The sequence below is a fragment of the Oryctolagus cuniculus genome, chromosome 7, assembly GCF_051225735.1.
Source record: "Oryctolagus cuniculus isolate XC-2025 breed Fujian yellow rabbit chromosome 7, ASM5122573v1, whole genome shotgun sequence".
NCBI classification, from domain to species: domain Eukaryota; kingdom Metazoa; phylum Chordata; class Mammalia; order Lagomorpha; family Leporidae; genus Oryctolagus; species Oryctolagus cuniculus.
Window position 1 is genome coordinate 3,680,321 of NC_142873.1, and position 23,695 is coordinate 3,704,015.

At 47.8% G+C, this 23,695-nt stretch overlaps 1 protein-coding gene across 1 annotated transcript; it reads right to left on the reverse strand.

Annotated features, from left to right (window-relative positions):
• Positions 1-5,688: 5,688 nt before the first annotated feature.
• On the reverse strand, positions 5,689-21,739 carry SERPINC1 (serpin family C member 1). Its single transcript, XM_002715030.6, has 7 exons — positions 21,636-21,739; positions 18,132-18,501; positions 15,348-15,563; positions 14,307-14,444; positions 11,750-12,140; positions 9,624-9,688; positions 5,689-5,945 (listed from the first exon to the last, which is right to left on the reverse strand). The coding sequence occupies exons 1-7, from the start codon at positions 21,674-21,676 to the stop codon at positions 5,769-5,771; spliced, it is 1,398 nt and encodes a 465-aa protein (XP_002715076.1). The 5' UTR covers positions 21,677-21,739; the 3' UTR covers positions 5,689-5,768.
• Between the last annotated feature and the right edge of the window lie 1,956 nt (positions 21,740-23,695).

Below are 23,695 nucleotides of genomic sequence, written 5' to 3' on the forward strand. Positions count from 1 at the left end.
GCTTTTTGTTACTTTGTATTTTAGCTAAAAAAATTATTTCTTGCACTTTCTATTTATAAAGCTGTTGTAACACAATGCACCCATGTAGTGTAGCTTTTGTATTTAGCGATGGTAGGTGTTAAAGTGTTAAAACCTGGCAAAAGGAGGGACCTCAAAAAAAAAAAAAAAGAATCTTGGCTTGCATCTACCTGAGAAGGGTTGGAATTTAATACAAACTTAGTTGAACATGGCTGTTGTGATAGGTGTGCTGTTGTGAGTTGCAATATTGCTGTGAGTTGTCAGCTACATGTATGAGAGTTTGTGTGTATATGAGAAAAGAAGTTTAATGAAGGCAGAAAAGTCATTGTAAAAATTCTACCTCCCACTACTGACTGAGCATTCAAGATTGCCCTGTAGCTCTTGGGCATTGTCCACCCCGATTCTTTTGTATACTCACTTCAGCTCTACCTCTGAACATTTGGCTGAAGCAAGAGTGTAGTTTTTATAACAAGCAAAGGAAAGCCAGAACCTAAAACAGGGAGTTCACAACATGAAATTCTTGTCACGATTTGATGTTAGTGTTCAATTTATTGCCCAAATCAAACAGTGTCAGAATACTTGGGTTTAGTGTGTTTATCCACTGGCTTCTATTTGGCAAGAGTACCCAGGGAAGGTGGAGTATTTCTGTTGGTCTTTTAAAATGCACTCAACTCTTTTTAATGATGTGAAACATTTGTTTGAATCCCTAATTTCTTTTGTAATTATCATTTTGCAGTCCATTTTGGGGGGACTGGAGTTTAAATCATATTTTCCTGATAATGAGCCTTCTGCCAATATCTGACATAGAGATATGCATGACATGGGTTTTTGAATGATGTGTTTTGCTTTTAGTCACTCCAAAGAGATATTCTTTCTTTTATGCCAGTATCATTTTTAATAGTCAAGATAGCCTCAGTTGAAAGCTTCAGTTATAAAATGCCATTAGGCAGACCACCTAATAATCTGTAAATGCAGTTGTAGCACTCAACTGATTTACTGTTTGAGGCACTATACACTGAACCAGGTCAGCTTTACTTACCTGTGAAACATTTGTTAACAGCTGAGGAGGGACTGTCGGCCAATTGACAGTTACCCTACAGTACTTCCCACCTTTTCATTCTAACATGCTGACTGGTTGTAATGTCTAAATCAGGATTCTTTGCTTAGGAGTGAAAAAGGAAGAGACCCGTTTTCAGATTTTTAGAGGTTGGCATCTGTGTTTTAGGTAATAATAAGTATTTACTTTCTGGTAACTTTAGATAGGGCAATGGTGATAAAGAGAATGTGAAATTCCAAATAATGAGACAAGCATTACTCACAAGTGATAACTGATGTAATAATCTCTGACCAAATATAGTATGAATCTTACAGGGATATGAGGTTGAGAAAAATCATACGAATCTATTCACAGCTGGGTTCCCCTCCCAGCAGGAGGGTTTTAAAGGTAGACTAGTTCTCAGCATATAAGCCATGCTAATATCCTAGACGAAGGAATTAATTCCTGCTTAAGAAAATTTTTTCTCTGGCTTATTGTTTGTACCCAGAGTCTTGCCCTAGGCCTGTCCCCTGATGTTTTGCTGTAACACATACTTAAGGTGCAATCATCCCTAAATTATTATTTCACTGTTGATATTACTGCCGATTATAACCAAAGTGATTTATTTAAAAGCAGATAAGTAGAAATGCCTAGATGATTTCACTGAGGCATGTTAAATCCACGAATCCAGAAGTAAACCTTGGATTCTTAACTTTCTTGCCTCTGAGTTGGGTGAACACTGGACTTAAGCTTTTTATTACAGAACCAGTTAACCTAGGCCAGTAGTTACCCATTTAAGGCTTCAGAGTAGAACTGGCCTGGGATCCCATCTAGACATTGACATTTAATTGGTCTGTTACACAGTCTGGGCTTTAAAAGCTCCTAGATGAGTCTTATGGGCAGCCACAGTTAAGAATCACTGCCTAGGTAATCCTTATTGGTCCTTGGCAAGATAAATTCAATCTAGAAGTCTGTGACATAAGAGATCCTTATTGTTGCCCAGGCATGACTCTCAATTTAAAACTTAACAAGGGTCAGATGGTAAAGTGGATCATCCATTTGTCCTCAAAGTAATTCAAGAGGAGAGCTTGCTATTCATCCACTTAACTCTCTATACCAAATACAAAGTATGCATACATAAGTTAAGTGTTTTCCCTAGAATCCCTTTCCTTTGCACATGTGATTTCAGTGGAGAGAGCTTAACTCTGCTAGCTGAAATAGAGCACTTGAATTTATTAAAAGAGCCAAATGCAAGCTGCCTAGGGTGATTTCTCTTTGTAAAATAAACAAGTAGCATTCAGTTAATGGAGAGGAAAAAGAATCCTGTCTGGGATGATAGTGAGATATCTGATTATGTCTCTTAGTCTTGGCTTCTAAGTGGAATCTCAGTGCCAAGTGACTTTCATTTTCCTTGATTCTTTGTGAATGAGTTGAAGTAGCTAAGGCTTAAATATTCCTAAATATTATTACACGTGGAAGGGGTCATTTCAGCATCTTTATCCATTGATTTCCAAATGAGGTTCCATAGTTTCCATTCTTCTCACTCCAGATAGTGAAGATATTTTAAAACCTGTCACAGTTTGTTACCTACCCGTGGCGACCTCCTCACACATGGCACATGGTAATAGGGAAGAATTATTTCATTACCCATTAAAAATGAGAACTGCTGTTGAAACTAGGTTATCAGCTGACTTCTAACTCATAGAAGGAATTTGTTTTAAAGAGCAAATTCCAAAGTAACAGTCTCTTTTCTGAGAGTATTTGGACACCACAGGAAATTTAATTCATATATCGTCTAAAAATAATCAGGAATTTGAACTACAAATAGGTGCTGTGTGCAAGGAGAAACAGTAGGCCAAGAGAAAAGTTGGTTGGTGTAAAGGAATGAATTAGCACCAGACTATGAAATTTCATTGAAGTAGCAGTAAGGCCTGGCTTTTGCTTACCATGTAAATACCGCAGTGTCAGAGAAGATGCCTCCTATGCCTTAGAAATTGTGCTGAAGGCTCCCTGTTGGTTGGAATAGAAAAGCAGTAGCCTTTGGGCCCCTAAAGAGAGTAACCCCTTAGTATCTTTGTACTGAAGAATGCTGTGAGTACTGTGAATGTTGCTGTACTTTATGCAAATTCTACCACACTGGATTTTAAGATTTTTGAGGGGAAGAGTAGAGGGAAGGGCTGGGGAAGTAATGGTAAAAGATAAATATATAAACTTGTACCATATTTGAAGCAAAGAATGAAAGAAATTTCTTAACAGAAATTCCTTATCAGGACTGTGAAATTTGGTCAAGTTCTTCTGCCCTAATTAGTTGGCTTGCTGATTCCTCTTAAACCCCTAGACAGTCTTTTCTGAAATAGCTAAACAAACACTATCTGACTGATTTCACAGCTTGCCCTATCCCCCTACCTCCAAACCACAGGCAGAAGAACTGTGTTCTATCTCAGTGCATTAGCTTTGCAAATGCTGTGGTCTGTGTACCTGAGCCCATTGCATTGTCCTGTGATCTGGTGGCAGAGCTATGTAGATCTACCACTTAAATCGGGAACCAGTGGCTTCTTTCCCTTGTTAAAAAAAGTCTGAAAACCAGAGCACTCCGTTTTGGCAGCCAGTTCAGTGTGTTGCAAGAATGCTTAGATGCTGTGGCTCTTCAGTGCTTCAGGCTGGGACCCTCTCCTGTTCTGCCTCTGAAAGGAGAGAGAAGGCTGAGGGCTCAGATAGAAAAGTCAATGTAGCAGAAATTTGATTTCCTTCAGATGGACATAGTCTGAAAGAAATCTGTTCAACTGTACTCTATGGTGCTGATATGATGGGTGGCAGCTGCCTCCCATCACATGTCCCTGGCACTGTGCCTTCCCACTGGTCACTGTGAAAAGCAGATCACACTGGACTCAGAGGCCAGAATCCAGGACAAGTTCCCCTTCTCATCTTGAGCCCTATCACTTCTTCGTACAGCTGATAATGTAGCATTTACTTCTCTTTGGGAAACTCTTGGGATTCCCCCCTGCCCCCAAGAAATAGTAAAGCATTTATAGGAATATAGAAAATAAGATGATGCTGGCAGCTATCAAATAAAGATATCATAGGAAATTTCCACTTCCCCTCACTGATGCTGACTGATAGCAAAAGTCAACTGTGCCTGCCTCTTCCTGAGTTTCTAAAGGCTACCACAGTATTTATAAGCAACAAACTTAACTAAATGTTTTTTGCAACTTGCTAATCAAGGATTCATATTAAAAACAGACAATCAATTTCTAAAATGTTGTTATCCCTGAAAGGGAATGGGATAGAGTATTTTTAAGAAACTGCCAACCTGTTTTTTCCCTTTGAAAAAACTCATTTGAGATTTGTGTCTCTTACGAAGCAGTTACTCCATTCATGTAGTAGAGATGCCTCAGAAAAGCCCCTGAGCCAGGATGGCCCCCTTGCACCACAGAGGGTGCTGGACTGGCTTTGTGCATCTTATTTCCTCAGAATACCTGGTTTTTATTATGTCCTTAATTATAAATACTTATATAGGAATAGGGTGTTCTGTCACCCTACCCTCCTTTAATCATTATCATTTAAGGGTAACCACCTCTCCCCTCCCCTTTTCCTGGAAACAGAACGCACTTTAATTCCTAAGGAGAGAGGCTGTTCCTGGCCCTGAAGCCAGGAACTCTACTTAGGAGAGTCCAAGAGGGAGAACTGCCAGAGCCTGGGAGATGAGCCACATTCGTTCACGTGAACACACAGATAATACCCACTTCCAAGCTGCCCCTGCTCCCTGACAAAGGGAGAAAGAACAACCATGTTTCACTAATGGAAAAAAAAAAATAGTATGATTTCCTCAGCTACCAAATTTTTGGAAACTTACTTGTTTTGTGGGATGCTGAGTTTGGTTTTTTTTAAGTCAGGTGAAAACACAAAGGCTTTGAGACAGGATCCTGATCCTGATTCGTGTCGTGTCCTTTCTGAGTATCAGCTTTGTTCTCCCTTGATCTGAAAGGCATTCTCAGTCTCTCCTCCTGTTTTCTGTCCTTCCCGGATGACAAGCCAATAGTTGTGGGGTAGCATGTCTCCTAGGGCCCCGGGAGCCCTGTTGTGTGGGGGAGGGTGGGCAGAGATGAGGGTTGGGGAGGGAGAGTCAAAGAGAGTGAAGATAGGGGTTTATATAAACATATTTAAGGCAGTTTAGCAAAAGCTTTCTCGTTGAACAGCTTTAAGAACAATGTGAATGAAATCTTAGCAACTTGGTTAGTAAAGTCTATTAATGTATACTTGAAATTCTGTTTGTATAAAAATGCATTTTCCTCTTTATTTTAACACTGTGTAAAAGAACATTATGCATGTGAGTGGTTTTGAGAATTAAATGATTTAATACTCAGTTTGAGTCTGTCTTTCCTGTATGTAGAGATTAATTTGTTTAAATGTTTTGGGATTTGTAGTGTCATGGGCATACTGAGAAGTCTAGCTCCCCTGCCCTTTCAGGGTGCCTACTATTTCCAGCGGAAGCAGTGAGTTGTCTCCTTTGGCTTTCCCAGCCCAGATGTGGTCGCTGTGTGGATAACAATGAAGAAATCATTTTACCAATACCCAATCGCATCTCTGTTTCTCCTTTCTTTGTCTTCATTTTCGGTTGCAAAATCCATTCCCAATTGTGAGATGGGAGCAGTTGTGTTTATTTTTAGTTCTACTCACAAACCAAAATAGAAGAGGTACAAAGAGTAAGAATACTTCAGGTAGTACACGGGTTGGCTACTCTGCCCATGAAGATAATAGTGTTCAGAGCCACTTCCCTTATGAGAACGAGGAAGGGCCTGTTGGCCCTGAAGGTCACCCTGTTAAGGTTCAGCGAACGGCCAGCAATCCCGATGACAGTGCTTGCTGCTGCTTCACTGCCTTCCTCATTTACCTGCAGGTCACACAGGAAACAAAACTGCTCCATTAGCTACTCTGCACTTCAGCATGGCAGATCAGTCACTCACAGCTACAGCAGTTCTTCGCGATGTTACTTATTTCTCAGTAGCCAGTGCACCTCAGCCAGGTTGTGGTCCCTCCAGAACTCTACTTTTGCCCATTCTTTTGCCTGGTAAATGGAATGCACTTGTGTTTGTCCTGTGAGAGGCCAGACATGACAGGCTTCTCACAAGTCAAAGGAACTGGCTAGGCCCAGGATGAAACCTGACACTGGGCAGTCCTTGGTCCCGCAGGACCAGGTGGGGGCAACCAATAAGGTGGGCTGGCCTTGGTCCGGCAGGACCAGGGGAAAGAAGGAATGAGGACGTAATACTTGTTTGCCCAGGGACTATAAAAACCCTGGGAACAAAGAGAAGGGGGTCCTGGTCTCCCAGCACTGCACTGCACAGGAGGCCAGGGCCCCAGCATGCTAGACCTACAAATAGAGTCCCTTTGTTCATTGCACTTCGGTGAGTCTCGCTGGTTCTTTCTATCTGGGCAATCCGGAACACAACATGTCCAAGCCTGGTGCTAGGTACTTGCTATTGCAAGATAGTTCCTTCATGTAACCCCTGAGCTAGCATGTACCTGAGGTTGCCACATTACTGGCTGACAAGCATTGTACATGATGTTACAGAGGATTATCTGGGGGGCAGGTTCCTTAAGACACCTGCACCTCGTATCAGAGTGCAGGTCCCCAGCTCTTTACTTGACTCTGGCTTTCTAAGATACACCCTAGAGGGCAGCAGGTGATGGCTCAGGAGGTTGGATCTTTGACTCCCACATGGAAGACCCTGAATGGATTCCCAGCTCCTGGCTTCGGCCTGGCCCAGCCCCAGCTGTTGTGGGTATTCAGAGAGCATGCTCCATCTCTCTCTCTCTCTCTCTCTCTCTCTCAAATAAGTAATAAAAATTTAAAAAGAAAAAAAAGGATCATTCTGTACCAGCTACTGACAAAGATTCTGACTGATCATAGCTCTAGAGTTGAAATGGGTTCATTCTTGGAGTATCAAAATCTCAGATGTAACTACTCCACTTGGATCATAAAGCTTATGAAAAGAGCAGGATCCTCTGGCTGGAATGGATGTGGTTTTCCTGCGGTAACACATGGAACTTGGCTGACGAGCAGACATGGCATAGGTCTAGAGGGAAGGCCACCCCAGGAAGTGTTGCCTGGGAACCCAGAATATCACTAAAACCGTACCTGCCTCCTAATGCAAATACTTCAGATCCCTGAGCTTGGTGGAACTAGTTAATTCTGTTTTATTCCTTCCTCTCTTGGTCTTCTCTCCTTCCTATCCCCTGTCTCCCCATATTATCCATCTCAGGCTCTCTAAGACTAAATTTATGAGCAGACTGGAGCACTGGCAAGACCAAGATCCCTCAGTCTTACTGATTCCCTCTTATCATTTAATCCCTCCACTCTCCTCGGAACCAAACAGTCCTCACTTAGCATGGACCCTGTTACTGTATTTACTAGTTCGTGAGCTCAAACCTTCTTCTTTGACCACAGTCTTTGAACTTTGTTAACACTGACCGTTCCCTCACAGGCTGGCTGCCCAAAAGAGTCTCCATCAGTGGTTCCCAATTCCAGTTGTACATCAAAATCCCTTGAGGTGCTTTGTAAATAAACAGACTCAGGCTGCATCCCAAGTGCCCCAGATTCCTAATGCTATGGATCCATAGTTTTACTACTGGTCTGGGGACCAGAAGCTCCTTAGGCTGAACACAGCTCTGAAGGAGCAAAGACATAAGCCTCAGCCATTCTTGCTCATTGCCCAAACGATAGGAATTTATTCTTTGCCCTTGAAGCTCAGTTGGGTCTCACACCCTATTGTCTTCATACCCCACCCTCCACCCTCCAAAACCACCTGAAAGATCAGTTCCAGGAATTCACTTCTGCCTGCTGCCCCCTACCCCACCCCCTTCACTAGCCCTCCTAAAATATGAAAGGCCCAGCCCCTGGGGGTCGGGGCATGTGCACGGGCCGGCCATTGGTCACCCACCTCTACAAATGTATTTTCTCTGAATAAACTCGATCTGGCTGTAAATTTGTACACTGCCTCCTGTCTATTCTGCACCTCTTTTCCAAACAGGCTCCACTGGATTTACTCTAACACAGGGCTGCAGGCCCACCTCAGCTGGGGGAACACTAGGTTAAGCAGTATTCAACTGTAGTTGTCACTGGGGATTCTCAGACCTCAGCGTACCGATGTGTAGTGTCACTCGCTCAGGAAGGAGATACACATTTGGTTTGTATCCTCAAGTGTAGTCTTGTGCTGTAGTTCTCTGGAACACACTCTCGGACACTGATCCACACCCAGTAGTTCCCCTTTCCATTTGCTTTTCAACCGCTGCAATTATGCCGGTGCTCCCATTGTCCAAATTCCCCAAAAAGTAAACCACGGTCACTCTCTTCTTCCTAGATGCTCTCCATTTTAACACTCCTGTGAGCGTCCATGGCCCCAGTAATCTCCTTGGTCTCCTTATCTGAATTCCTTCTCAGTGGCCTGTACTGGCTTCCTTTCCTGTGTCAGCCCACCCTGAGTGTGTGTGTCCCGAACTGACTGCTGTAGGGGAGACAGTACAACTGGACCAGGAGGGTTTCAGGGGAAGCTGAAGAGGCCTACAGATTATGGGTCTCAGGGACATTGGGTACATGCAGTTTCCACAGTTGTATTCTTTTTTTGTTTTCACAGGCAGAGTGGACAGTGAGAGAGAGAGGGACAGAGAGAAAGCTCTTCCTTTTGCCGTTGGTTCACCCTCCAATGGCCGCCGCGGCCGGCGCACCATGCTGATTCGAAGGCAGGAGCCAGGTGCTTCTCCTGGTCTCCCATGGGGTGCAGGGCCCAAGCACCTGGGTCATCCTCCACTGCACTCCCTGGCCACAGCAGAGAGCTGGCCTGGAAGAGGGGCAACTGGGACAGAATCCAGCGCCCTGACCGGGACTAGAACCCGGGGTGCCGGCGCCACAAGGCGGAGGATTAGCCTGTTGAGCCATGGCGCTGGCCAGTTGTGTTCTGACTTTCATGCATCTGCTATCTGTGCTATAAGATCCAGGGGAACTGTAAGCAGTCAGATGGATAAATAGGCAATCAGGGTGGTCCCAGTGGAATTCGGGTGTAGAATGCTTGCTTCCTCCAAAAGGCTATCTTTAGCAAGAACAAAATTTCCGCCCTCTTCCCATAGGAATCTGCAGATTTACCGTGTATAGCAAGGGAGTGGTGATTCCATCCTCCTGAGCTCACAGTTCACTGTGAAAACTAGTTACCTGTCCCACCCTCCTGCATGGCTTTTTGTTTTACACTCTAGAGCAAACCCAGTTAGGATAAAGAATTGTAAATCGGGCCTTTTGATGGGTACCACCCCCCACCCCCGCCCCAGTAACGGAATGTCAGTCAAAATTGTGCTTAAAACTCAGCCACTTTGGGATTCTCTCTCTTGGAAACCCCCCTCCAGACCACTCTGGCTGGAGGTCTTTGACTCTAATAATCTTGCTTTTTAAATCTCTCTGCTTGGAAATTCTTCTTCCATGTGAGACAAGATCCAAGGTAGTAATAATTTCTCCAAGGTGATGAACACATGAAGTACTGATGTACTGAAAAGCAGAGAGGCAGGAAGGCGGTGTACTCACCTCCAGAAATGCCTTATGGAATGCATCAGACACATAGAGGTCATCCCTGCTGTCCGCAACAATGCCTGGAAGGAAGACAGAAGGCTCTGAAATGGGAGAAAGCGGACTTCAAGCCATAGGCAGGAACTGAGCCTGAATTAAGAGGCCCTTTGGGGCCTTTTCAAAAATAATAAAGAGGACAGCGCTGTAGCTTAGTGGGGGTAAGTCTCTGCTTGAGGCGCCTGCATCCCACATGGGTGCCAGTTCAAGTCCCGGCTGCTCCTCTTCCAATCCAACTCTCTGCTATGGCCTGGGAAAGCAGTGGAAGATGGCCCACATCCTTGGGCCCCTGCACCTGAGCGGGAGACCCAGAAGAGGCTCCTGGCTCCTGGCTTCAGATCAGCTCAGCTCTGGCTATTGCAGCCATTTGGGCAGTGAACCAGCAGATGGAAGACCTTTATCTCTCTCCCTCTCTCTGTAACTCTGCCACTCAAGTAAATACATAAAATCTATAATAATAATAAAGTACTTTGGGCTGTCCATCCTGACTTTGTCTTGTGAATTTAATCTCATGCTTCAGCTCTTTGCAGCAGAAAGGGCGGGACTCTTAAAGAAAAACTTACTCCACAGGTAGTAAGAGTATCTTTCTGGTTTGGCAACATTTTGTTAAATTGAGGGAGTTTAGTTTAAAGGCAGCCCTGTGAAGATAAATCCAGTTACCAGACATTGTAAACTTACATTTTAGAAAGCTGTTTTAATGCCTGACTTTACAAGATGGTGGACTGGAGGAGCTGCACCAACTGAACACCATTACACAAGTATCACAGGAGGGGAAAAGGCCAGCTGCATCTGCCCCAGTGACATGATCGTAAGGAGAGGATATGGGATGCCAGGCAAAAACTGCTAAATTTCAACAAGGCCTGTTTTGAGGGACCTAGGTGTCTCTTAATATCTTAACATCTGACTCTTTGCTCTGAACTCCAGTGTCTTTCCAAATTCTGGTCTCCTTGAAGTAAGGCAGGAATACAGGTTAAAATCGATTAGGTTTGTGAGCTGGAAAATCATGCCATCGCCACGCCCTTGTGTGACCTCATGCCCCTACTGGCCACAGCTGAGTGCCCACCGGCCAATCAGGTTAATTAACCACTCCCCTCTGGAAGTGGGTTAAAAGCCTGCGACATGGTGTGTCTGCTTGCTTATTTTCCCTGGCTTCTTGCCAGGAGGGGGCTGGCTGTAGCCCTGTGCCTCCAGGGCACATGGCCTTCAGGCCACCCTAGTGCTCCGTATGAACCCAGATTTACCACTCTCTCTCTTAGATAAAGCTCTCTCTCTCCTATGCATCTTTCTCACTAAATAAAAGCTAAAAATGTACCATGCTGTCTGATTTATGCTGGTATTTAGAATTCTCTAAATATTAGGCAAGAAACCTCTTGGGCTTATTAATATTGGGGATTTATTAATAAGTATATGGTGATATCGTATGGCACCCCAAATTCTGGTAACATCCCAGATGGGACTTATGGGTAACTTTAAGGGCCACATTTTTTTTTTAATTTGACAGAACTACAGACAGTGAGAGGGAGAAACAGAGAGAAAGGTTTTCCTTCCATTGGTTCACTCCCCAAATGGCCACAACGGCCGGCGCTGCACCGATCCGAAGCCAGGAGCCAGGTGCTTCCTCCTGGTCTCCCATGCGGGTGCAGGAGCCCAAACACTTGGGCCATCCTCCACTGCCTTCCCGGGCCACAGCAGAGAGCTGGACTGGAAGAGGGGCAACCAGGACTAGAACCCGGGGCCCATATGGGATGCCGGCGCTGGAGGCGGAGGATTAACCAAGTGAGCCACGGCGCTGGCCCCAAGGGCCACATTTTGATGTAATTTTAGGGGCCCAATTTCCGATATCGTCCTCTCCTTTATCAGATACAGAGTCATGCAGTGTCAGTGCCAGCTGTGCCCATGCAAATACAAGAGCAAACGCCCCTGTTGCAGAAGAGGAAAGCAAGGCCTCAGGAAAGACGTTTCCACAAGGTAGCAGAACTGGGTCAGAATCCAGGTGGTCTGCCTGTTGTTCATCTGTTTTCATGCTCTTGAACTCGGCCAGACCCCCTTGGGGACAGAGAGGAGAAGCCATTCCTTCACACACTGACCTGGGAGTTTGGACTTGGCAGGGCTGAACAGATCAACAAGGCCCATGTCCTCCAGCTTCTCCTTCAGGCTGAAACTGTCCTCGATGCGGAAGCGGGGCAAGTAGACCACCAGCATGGTTTCCTCCAGCTTATCCAGCCACTCCTGCAGCACCTCTGGCGTGAGCTCCTGCTCCACCTTGGCCAGGCTCTTCTCAGGCTTGGGTAGGATGAGCACCATGGTGATGTCGTCACCCTTGAAGGGCAGCTCCAGCACCTGCGTGCCTTCTTCCACCTGCCGATAGCGGAACTTGCTTTCCTGGTACATCATAGGCACCAAACAGGACTCCTTGTTGGCCTTGTTGAATGTGTCGTCCCTTGTGTTCTCAGGGCTGAACTTGGACTTCCACAGACCCTTCATGGAAGACGCGGATGGGAGAGTCACAGAGCAAGAACAAAAGAATTTGCTGACACAGGACACATTCACATCACCATTATGTTCAGATATAATTATGAAGAGAAGAGACTGGAAGGATAGCCACAAAAGGGTTCATCATGACTGTCCCAGAGTGATGGAATTATGAGTGGATTTTTTTTTCTGTATACTTTTCGGTATTTCCCAGATTTTTGGTAGTGACTATTGCTTTTATAATCAGAAACATAAAAGTTAACATCAAGGACAACCTATAAGCATCTTCGCAAGTCTCTTCTTGACTTTAATTGCCTTCTGCTGTCTGTCTCCTGCCAACTTTTTTACTTATTTAAAAAAATTTATTTATTTGAAAGTCAGTTACACATAGAGAGGAAGTGACAGAAGGGGAGAGAGAGTGGTCTTCCATCCACTGGTTCACTCCCCAGATCCAAGTCTCCCACGTGGGTGCAGGGACCCAAGCATGTGGACCATTTTCTACTGCTTTCCCAGGAAGCCATTAGCAGGGAGCTGGATCAGAAGTAGAGCAGCCAGGATAAGAGTCAGCACCCATATGGATTGCCTGCACCCCCACCAATCTCTTTCTCAAGGACCAAGTTCCAAAGTGCCAGGCTCTGCCCCTGATGAATAAAAGCCAGACAGGAATAACAAAGCCAGGGCTTGATCTGGAAGCTTTGCCGGGCAGGGAGTGAATCCTGCCTGACTCCCTGTACCATCATTCCTTATCTCTCTCCAGCCCTTTGATGCTGCGTCATTTAACTCTTCCAACAGTGGTTGCTCATCTGTAAAACTAACGGCTGGTCATGGCTAGTATTTATAGCATGCTTATTGTGTGCTAGGCATGGCTGTAAGCACTTTGCCAGCATTAACTTACTCAGTCCCCTCATTAACTCTGTGAGATGGGTATATCAGTTATTACTGTCTTAACAGATGCAGAAACTGGGACATAGAAAGATCACAGGTAACTCACTAGAATTCACACATTCAGAAATGGAAGAGTCAGGATTTAAAAGTAAGGAATCTGAGGCCCGTGTTGTGGCATAGCGGGTAAAGCCACTGCCCATATGCTGGCATCCCTGAGGGCACCACTGAGTCCTGGCTGTTCCACTTCTGATCCAGCTCCCTACTAATGCGCCTGGGAAAAGCAGCAGAGATGGCTCAAGTACTTGAGCCCCTGCACTCACGTGGGAGATTTGGATGAAGCTCCTGGCTCCTGGGTTTGGCCTGGCCCAGCCCCAGCCATTGCAGCCATTTGGGGAGTGAACCACAGCTAGAAGATCTCTCTCTCTGGATCTCTCTCTCTCTTTCTGTACTTTGCCTTTCAAATAAATAATTAAAAAAAAAAAAAAAACCCCTAAGGAATCTGAGTGGTCCAAGCCTTTCATGATCTTGTGCGGTTCCAGAGGGCTGAACTGTTCCATGAAGTGTAAAGGGGAACACAACCTACTCTTCTTTTGGCAAGAAGAAAACCCCAGGACACAGAGTCCTTGACAACAGCGGGACTGGCTGCACTCCTGGGCCTGTGGGAGGAAAGACTGCATATGGAGCATGTCCCAGGATGGGCAGAACATGCCACCATCCCACCTGCCTTGCACTGAGTATTAGTGGCCTGTTCATCCCACGGCCCTCTCCCTTCTCCTTACCAAATATAATTAGTTGGAACCGTCATCACAACTCTGTTTTCATTTTTTAAATGTATTTATCTCTAGACTTCTTGACTGTTGGAGTAAGATAAGGCCATCTGCAGGGTCAAATAGCAAGGTCTCAGCTAAGTCCAAACTGAGCCGGGGAGTCTGGGAAGCTTCAGGAGGACAAACCTGGAGTCAGTGTAGAAGCTGCCCCAGAATATCGGGAGAATCTCAGCAGTGAGGATTGTCAGTAGACTGTTCTGTTCAGGATTTCAAAGCAGAGTTAACCAGGCAGCAGAAACTGTCACATGGCAGTGAGCATCTATCACCAGGCATACCCTGCAGGTGGGCAGGTTGGGTGTGGAAGGGGCATACTCCGCCCCAGGTCTGGACCTCAGCCCAGCCGCGAGGGCCTGAAAGGCTCTGAGCTCCCAGAACGGCTCTAGATGCTCGCTGGTGTGAGAGAGGGCGATGTGAACAGCAAGAGGAAGTCCCTGGGGAGTCTCCAGGGCCTGTCCACTACCTTGAAGTAAATGGTGTTAACCAGCACCAGGACAGTGAGCTCATCAATGGCGTCTTCAGGAAGAACGTCCCTGATGTGGCCCTCCGTCTTGTTGGAGATCCAGTCGTTGATGATTGCTCTGGACAGCTTTGCATTTCCCTGAGAAGGACAGGAGACAAACCTCAGCACCTGTGCCACTCGGCCAGCAGTTCCTTCCCTCATATGCTCTGTTTCGCTCATCCTCTCTCTCTCTCTCTCTCTCTCTCTCTCTCTCTCTCTCTCTCTCTCTCTCTGCCCTTTTCCACCATTTGGCTCAGAAGCTATCACTCTAACCCAAACTGGGCACGTACCTATCCAGTGCCGTGAAGCTTTTGCACAGTTAGTAATAAACATTATCATAAGAAAAGGAACAAAAAAAAAAAAAAGAAACAGGAAAATAAAGAGTTAGAAAAGAGGAGAACGTAGTCTGAGAAAAAGAATACAAAATATTATCCTAACTTTGGAAAACTTGAACCTCAGAAGTAGTTTCCACAGCAGGTTCTGTGGAACAATATGTGATGGTGTGGGTTGAGGGGCAAGTGGAGGAGAGGGATTCCCTTGCGGTCAGTAACTCTGAGAAACGCTGCCTGAATAATTTTTCCTTGGTTCCAAAGCTTAGTAGTCCCTTCTTCCTGACTCTCCAAGAGGAGATGATACTGTGCATCACGTGCCAGTTGTATCTGGCGTGGTAACTATGCAGATCAAATAATGGATCTCAGGACAGGCGTCTCCGCAGTAGCCTTTGGTATGTATTTGAAGTGGGTGGGTGAAACAAGGACTGATTATTTACATGACTCTTTCAGAGCAGCCACTAGAGTGGAAGCCGTAGATACCATTGATTTCTGAGGTTTCAAGAAAGAGTAAGCGTTCTTTTAGGGTTCCAAGTTGTAGCCAAGTTGTAGCCAGCTCTCCATCCGGATTCAGGTACCTTAGCAGTGCCAATCTGGACCCTGCATCTCCACCTCTTCTTTCCCTGAATGGAGGGGAAGAACGCTAAAGTTAAGGATGACAACGGCAGCTCACCTTGAAGTCCAGGGGCTGCAGTCTGGCTCCATAGACCACCTCACTGATGTCCTGATAGGTCTCGTTGAAGGTAAGGGATTTGTCTCCAAAAAGGCGATTGGCTGATACCAACTTGGAGGATTTGTTGGCTTTTCGATAGAGTCGGCAGTTCAGTTTGGCAAAGAAAAAGTGGACCTGATCAGATGTTTTCTCAGAGATGGTATCAAACTTAAAAACCTACAGAAGACAAAACAAAATGGTGGTAGATTATTTGGGTAGCCTCATGGGTGGTAGGCTAGGGCTGGTCAGCCCCTCACCGATAGCCTCAGCAGTTGTGAGCTCCAGAAAGCCTAGTGCCTGCACAGCATAGATGCTAAGCTCATATGTTTTTTTTCTTTTATTACTTATTTATTTTGGGAAAGCAGAGAAGGAGAGAGAGAGAGGGAGAGAGAGAGATTTTATCCACTGGTTTACTTTCCCAAATACCTACACCAGCTAGAGCTGGACCAGGCCAAAGGCAGGAGCCCAGAACTCCATCTGGTGGTAGGAACCCAGACCCAAGTACACAGGCTACCTCAACAGCCTCTCTGGGTGCACGTTAGCAGAAAGCTGGAATCAGAAGTAGAGTTGGAACTCATCCTAGGTGTCAAATGTCCACCTTTCTTGTTTTTTAAATGAATAAAAGAATAAAGGGTAGGAGAGATACAGGGGGAAAGAGCAAGCTTAGGATGCCATCTAAAGTCTCCGGAAAGCTCTAGACTGTTGTTTTCTTACTGGAACGGGAGACGTTCTCTTGCTGCTGGACAGAGGGAGAACCAGCGTGTTCCTCCTTGAAACAAACACTACTGGGTTCAGCTGCTCTTGGGGGTTCTGGGATATTGGTGGTGATGGGAGTGAGAAACATAAACAGTGATTTCACCAGCAAGGGGTTAAACAGGCGCAGCATCCAAGAATCTCAAGGTTGAAAAGGACTTACAGGTCATCTGTAGTAGTCATAGCCACAGACGCCGAAATGCCTCCTACCCTACCCATTGTCACCACTGATAGGGCAAAATGGGTGAGGCTGTTCGTCCCACCTCTTCCCTGCTCTCTCCTAAGGTTACTAAAGGCCTTTTGGTTTTGCTCTCTGCCTTTGGTTTTCCTGCTTTTGTTCTTGTTTCTAATCCCGTTTTCGACCAAAAGCTTGGTGCTAAGTTTCTCTTTCATCAGAGAGATCCAGTCCTACCCCACTTTTCCAGCACATGGCACCTTGTGTTAGAAGGACATGCTGCCTTTAGAAACTGTTCTCTTTCTGTTCTCCTCCTAGAAAGGGAAAGAGCCATGGAGGGGATATGAAAATGCTCAGAGACTCAATACCGATATATTCATGGATCAAGAAAGGGCCCAGAAAAGGCTGTGTTATGTGTCTGTAGACCCTTTAAATGTTTGTTTATTTGAAAGGCAAAGAAAGAGAGACAGAGGCAGAAAGAGAGCTTTTCCCTAGGCTGGTTCAACCCCCAAATGCCCACACCAGCTTGGGCTGGGCCAGGCAGAGCAGGAGCTGGGAAGTCAGTCTCGGTCTCCGATGTGAGAGGCAGGGACCCAGGTAACTTACCTTCTTTCTTGAAGTCTCCTAGGGTGCACATCAGCAGGAAGCTAGGACTGGACGTGGAGCCAGGACTTGAACCCAAGCACTCCAGTGAAAGAGGCAGCATCCAAAGCAGTGTCTTAACCACTACCCCAAATGCCCACCCCTAAGTTAGAAGGAACAAGAATCTTCAGCATGAGACACAGCGCTTATTGAAGACACGAAAGTCTGTGGCTCTTAGGAGTGTTTACCCCTCCTCTAGTGGCCAATTGCCAATGAACTTCGTTGTTCTCTTTAGCCCTCTGTAATGAGTTACCCCAAGCTTTCACGCAACTAAAGAAATCATAGCTTTAAACACCCTAGGGAGGGGGATGGGCCACTCTGAAATCCACTTCCTGCTAATGCAGACCTGGGAGGTGGCAGTGGTGGCCCAAGCAATGGAATTTCTGCCACCCACATGAGAAACCTGAGTTGGGTTCCCAGCTCCTGGCTTTGCCTGCCCTAGCCCTGGCTACTGTGGGCATGGAAGGAGTAAACCAGCAACTGCGAGCTCTGTGCCTGGCACAGAGATGCTGAATACAAACATATACATGATCAAATAAACAAACGCAGAAATGAAAGAATGATTAAGAAAGTTTAAGAAGGCCGGTGCCACGGCTCACTTGGCTAATCCTCTGCCTGCAGCGCTAGCACACCGGTTCTAGTCCCGGTTGGGGCGCCGGATTCTGTCCCGGTTGCCCCTCTTCCAGGCCAGCTCTCTGCTGTGGCCAGGGAGTGCAGTGGAAGATGGCCCAAGTGCTTGGGCCCTGCACCCCATGGGAGACCAGGAGAAGCACCTGGCTCCTGGCTTTGGATCAGCGCGGTGCACCAGCCATAGCGGCCCTTTGGGGGGTGAACCAACGGCAAAGGAAGACCTTTCTCTCTGTCTCTCTCTCTCTCACTGTCTAACTCTGCCTGTCAAAAAAAAAAAAAAAAAAAAAAAAGAAGAAGAAGAAGTTGAAGAGACACAGGCCTCCCCCCATTTGAAAATAGCCCAAAAGAGGACACTCAGATTTATAAAGAGACATTCCTTGCCTAATTTAAAAAAAGAAAAAAAAGCTTTTCAAAGGAAATCATGTGAAGTGACGATTCAAAGGAAAGCACAGCCCGTACTGAGCTCCTTTTGGTTCAGCAGTCATTGACCTATGGGAGCCCCGAAATGCTCCCAGCACGAGGCGGCCGAGGGCTTTGGAAGATACCTCCATCAGCTGCTTGAGGGTATCGTTACAGGCACCTAGCTTGGTCATCGCAAAAGCCGTAGAGATGCTCAGGGGTGACAGGAAAATGTTGTCATTGTCCTTCTTGGCGTCTGCCAGGTGCTTATAGAAGATGGTGGCGAAGCGGGAATTGGCCTTGGATAGTTCCCAGACCCGACGATTGGTGGCCTCAGGGATCTTCAGTTCTGACCCCTCATCCTCCGTTGCCTTCTTCTCTGGGGAACGGTAAATGCACATGGGGTTCAGAGGGAAGTCCCGGGGCTTGGCCGTGCAGATGTCCTCCACAGGGCTCTCGTGACAAGCCACACGGCCCCAGAGGCCAACGAGCAGCAAGGAGAGAAGACATACCTTCCTACAAGGAGACAGAATGCTGAATTAGGCTAGGCTGGGGGACCCCCGATCTAATGGTCAGCTACAGGCTTGCCTCAGTAGAGCACACGGTCCCAGCCCATGTGATGTGACCAGGAGGAAGGTCAAAGCCTCAGAACCAAGTAAAAGAGGCCAGGACAACTCTCTGCAAATGGGTAGTCCTACTTGCCTGGATAGACTCAGGTTGGGAATAGAATCCACAGCTTAATCAACCAATGCTAAAGGGCCCACACTGGGAGAAATTAAGAATGCAAAGCTTGGGGCCAGCGACACTGCAGCACAGCAGGTTGAGTCATGGCCCGCAGCTCCGATGTCCCATATGGGCAACAGTTCAAGTCCTGGCTACTCTACTTCCTATCCAGTTCCCTGCTAATGAGCCTGGGGAAGCAGCGGAAGATGATCCAGGTCCTTGGGCCTCTGCACCCACGTGGAAGACCCAGAAGAAGCTCCTGGCTCCGGCTTTGGCCGGTCATTGTGGCCATTTAGAAAGTGAACCTATGGATGGAAGATCTATCACTCACTCTATGGCCGCCGCCTTCTTCTTTTTTAAATATTTTATTTGTTTACTTGAAAGTCAGATTTACAGAGAGGCAGAGGCAGAGAGAGAGGTCTTCCATCCGCTGGTTCACTCCCCAGATGGCCGCAATGGCCAGAGCTGTGCCGATCCAAAGCCAGGAGCCAGGAGCTTCTTCCGGGTCTCCCACGTGGGTACAGGGCCCAAGCACTTGGGCCATCTTCCACTGCTTTCCCAGGCCACAGCAGAGAGCTGGACAGGAAGAGGAGCAGCCAGTACTTGATGGCACCCATATGAGATGCCAGCACAGTAGGCGGCGGCTTTATCCACTACACCACAGTGCCAGCCCCTCTTTGTCCTTCTGTCTCTGTAACTCTGCCTTTCAAATAAATAAGTAAATCTTTAAAAAAAAAAAAAAAAGAATGCAAAGATTTCCATTTATGACAGGGAACACACAGGAGAAAATAGGCTGGGAACTTCAGTGCTTAATGAAGAGTTAGGGATAGCCGGCACCGCAGCTCACTAGGCTAATCCTCTGCCTGTGGCACCGGCACCCCGGGTTCTAGTCTTGGTTGGAGCGCCGGATTCTGTCGCGGTTGCTCCTTTTCCAGTCCGGCTCTCTGCTGTGGCCCAGGAGTGCAGTGGAGGATGGCCCAAGTGCTTGGGCCCTGCACCCCATGGGAGACCAGGAGAAGCACCTGGCTCCTGGCTTTGGATCAGCAGGGTGCGCTGGCCGCAGTGGCCATTGGGGGGTGAACTAATAGAAAAGGAAGACACCTTTCTCTCTGTCCACTCTGCCTGTCCAAAAAAAAAAAAAAAAAAAAAAAAAGAGTTAGGGCAGTAGGGGGAGCCACTTACAGAAGCTGTTTAGGGAAGGCCCCACTCATCAATAATGGAATTTAGCTGGATCTTAAAGGACAGGAAGAAATTTGATCGAAGCAGCCAAGAGATTTCAGCAATAGGAGGGGTAAGGAGGAAAGGGGCAGGAGCATCTGTGTGTTGAAGGCACCCAATCCCTGGCTCCAGCCCTGATCTCCTGCAGAGCTCCCCACAGTTGCTGGAGACTTGCCCTGGGGGCCTGCAGAAGGCGTGTTTCTCTCGCACCCACCTGCTTCTCCTTCACACGCTCCAGCTCAGGCATGGGACCCTCCTGGACCCTGGCCTTCTCACCTGATTGACCCCAGGTGCCACTCACTGCACGCTTGCTCCTTCCCAGTTGCTGCCACTACGTAGTTCAGAACCTCGTCCTTTGTTGTTTTCTGGAATTTTCAATAGCTTCATTTTCAATAGCAATATGAAACTCATCTTGTAAAAAATGAGCTAGTGAGACTAGCAGTTAAGAAGTAGGACTCAGTAAAGCACACCAAGAGACAGTCTCTGGTAGAAAACACGTGGGCTGGGAGCTTCCTCCCGCTGGTGTGGGTCCCTGGGGCATTTGAGGACTGAATCTGGAAAATCTCTCTCTCTGCCTTTCAAACAAGCAAATAAATAAAACAAGAAAAAGGCACGCAGCGCAGACAGGACTCACTGAAGCGTCTCCTGGGCGGGCGTGGGGCCACCTGGAGCCTGGGTGCAGTCAGGGGGCTTTCTCCCGGCAGGGTCCGAGGCCAGCCCCGCGCCTCATAGCAGGTGCAGGGTGGTAGGCAGCAGGAAGCAGCGAGAGAGTGGGAGGACCCTTCCCTGCCTCCCCTGAGTGTGTTTTGTTTCTCGTTTTGTCTTAAGCTACATTAGAAATGGGGGGGGGGGCACCCGGGAGCTCTGTTAAAGACCAAGAGAAGGCCGGCGCCACGGCTCACTAGGCTAATCCTCCGCCTTGTGGCGCCGGCACACCAGGTTCTAGTTCCGGTCAGGGCACCGGATTCTGTCCCGGTTGCCCCTCTTCCAGGCCAGCTCTCTGCTGTGGCCAGGGAGTGCAGTGGAGGATGGCCCAAGTGCTTGGGCCCTGCACCCCATGGGAGACCAGGAGAAGCACCTGGCTCCTGGCTTCAGATCAGCGTGGTGTGCTGGCTGCGGCGGCCATTGGAGGGTGAACCAACAGCAAAGGAAGACCTTTCTCTCTGTCTCTCTCTCTCTCTCTCTCACTGTCCACTCTGCCTGTCAAAAAAAAAAAAAAAAAAAAAAAAAAAACAGGACCAAGAGAAACCAAGCTGCTGGAGCTGACGTTTCACTTCAACGTCTCAGGAAACCAGACCAAGACAGGGGAGGGAGGAGTCCCACGGCGGAGAGGGCACCCGGCTTGGCCCTCTTGTCGAAGGTCACTGGGATCTTGGGCAGGGGGCAAGCAGGCGGAAGGAGGAGCAAAGGGAGTTAGGAGGCCCTCGCGTGTTCAACTCGCCCTCGCCGCCCTCCCGTTGGAAGGCAGGCAGGCCCTGGAATCCCCCAGGGGGCGGACCAAGCATGCTCTGCACGGCATCTTCACGGGAAGGAAGAGGCCCTCTCAAGGCCCGGCCGAGAGCCTAAGGTGTGGCTAAGGGAGGGGCGGGGAGGCGGCAGGGGGCCTTGAACCGGCTTCCGACCACTCTTGGAGGGCGAGCCCCAGCGAGAGGGGCCGGGGTCAGCCTCCGTGTGAGGGCCGCAGGCCGAGGGAAGCCTCGCCCTCTTACCTCTTAGCAGCCGCTCGGGTTCCTGCCCCGCTGGAATACATGGTCGCCACGCGTCCCGGGCTGCGCAGGTGGAGACAGTGTCGCTGAGGCACTCTCTGAAAACTGGTTCTTTGCTCTAAAGCTCCCTGAGGTTCCAGAGGCCGGGAGGGGGGAGGGGCGGGCCAGGAGGGGAGGGCTGAGGTCAAAGGCTGATGACCAGTTCCCAGGGTTAAGCAAAGTGCAGCGCCCAGTGCTGTTTACTTGGCCGAGAAGTTGGGGTAGGCCCGGACTAGCCCGGCCTAGGACGTGGGGCCCATCTCTGCCTGCGCAACCCCGCTCTCCTCCCGCCTTTATAGACAAGGAGACGGAGAACATCCTCGGGAATTAACGCTTGGTCAGAAAATACCTGCCTGTGGAGAAGTTTGACCGCGGGATTACCGCAGCCTGCAGTGCCAGCATCCCATATGGGCACCAGTTCGAGTCCCGGCTGCTCCACTTCCGATCCAGCGCTCTGCTATGGCCTGGGAAAGCAGTGGAAGATGGCCCAAGTGCTTGGGCCCCTGCACCCGCGTGGGAGACCACTACTGGCTCCTGGCTCCTGGCTTCAGCTCAGCTCTGAATCTGGAGCGTGAGCCAGCAGAGGGGAGACACCCCCCCAAACACACACACCTGTGTAACTCTTTGAAATAAATAAATTTTTCTTAATTGTATTGATTTGAGAGACAGAGAGAGCGAGATCCTATCCACTCTTTCATTTCTCAAGTGCCCACAAAATCCATGGCCAAAACAGAATTGAGAATACTGTCTAGGTCTCCCATGTGGGCAGCTGAACCCAATCGCTGCTGCCTCCCGGGGTCTGCATTAGCAGAAAGGCAGAGCTGAGAGCCAGAGCTGGGTGCACTGATATGGGATGTAGTCATTGCAACCAGCGTCCTAACTGCTAGGCAAAGCACCTGCCCCGGTTTCAGTTTTCCTTATGGAGAGTGAGCCAGTGAGAGAGGAGAGAAGAGGTACTGAGACCATCATACTTAACCAAAGGGGAAAAAGACGAACAAGCTGCTACCTTCAGGTTCTGAGAGCCAAGGTGTCCCTAGACCAGACCAACACCCACCAAGGTCACACCTGTGGCTCACAGATGGCCCCATTCCCCACTCAACACCCACCACGGTCACACCTGTGGCTCACAGATGGCCCCATTCCCCACTCAGCCCTGAAGTGATGGGAGGCAGACACAGGAGCAAGGGCCCCAAGGTGCGTGCCAAGCGTGTTTCTACCGAGGAATGATGCTCCAAGATTTTAACCAAAATAAACTTATCTTTTACTTCCATTTTCCATGGAATTTTTGAAGCACTCTTGTATATATACAAATACAGTTGTTTTTCCACACTGTTTGAAAATAAGTTGCAAAGATAATGCCCCTTTATCCCTATATAATGTTAAGTTAAAAACAGTCCCTTGTATGGTTCCAATACAGTGATCAAAGAATGGAAATTGACATTGACATTGTTTTAAAATATAATACTATTTTCTTTAAAAAAAAAAAAAAGAGCGCTACCGTACCCTTCAGTCTTTTTTTATTATTTTTTGACAGGCAGAGTGGACAGTGAGAGAGAGAGAGAGAGAGACAGAGAGAAAGGTCTTCCTTTTGCCGTTGGTTCACCCTCCAATGGCTGCCGGGGCCGGCGCACCGCGCTGATTCGATGGCAGGAACCAGGTACTTCTCCTGGTCTCCCATGGGGTGCAGGGCCCAAGCACTTGGGCCATCCTCCACTGCCCTCCCGGGCCACAGCAGAGAGCTGGCCTGGAAGAGGGGCAACCAGGACAGAATCCGGCGCCCCGACCGGGACTAGAACCCGGTGTGCCGGTGCCGCTAGGTGGAGGATTAGCCTAGTGAGCTGCGGCGCCGGCCTTAAAATATAATACTATTTTCAAATCTATGAACCTTATTCTAATTTTCCCAATCATCCCTTTGTTTTTATAGCTGTAGTTTCAAACTTCTTGGTATCAAAATCCATTTATATAGTCTTGTCAAACAACATTTAAATATCATTAGTACAATTAAAATAGTTTTGGGACTGCCA

What these genes read in the sequence shown, in the direction of transcription:
- SERPINC1 (XM_002715030.6), bottom strand. Translation starts at nt 21,676, where the DNA reads ATGTATTCCAGCGGGGCAGGAACCCGAGCGGCTGCTAAGAG. An exon ending in CCCTCAAGCAGCTGATGGAG is followed by an intron (nt 15,564 to 18,131) that starts GTATCTTCCAAA and finishes TGTCTTCTGTAG; the next exon opens with GTTTTTAAGTTTGATACCAT. An exon ending in TGCCAAGTCCAAACTCCCAG is followed by an intron (nt 9,689 to 11,749) that starts GTCAGTGTGTGA and finishes TCTTCCTTCCAG; the next exon opens with GCATTGTTGCGGACAGCAGG.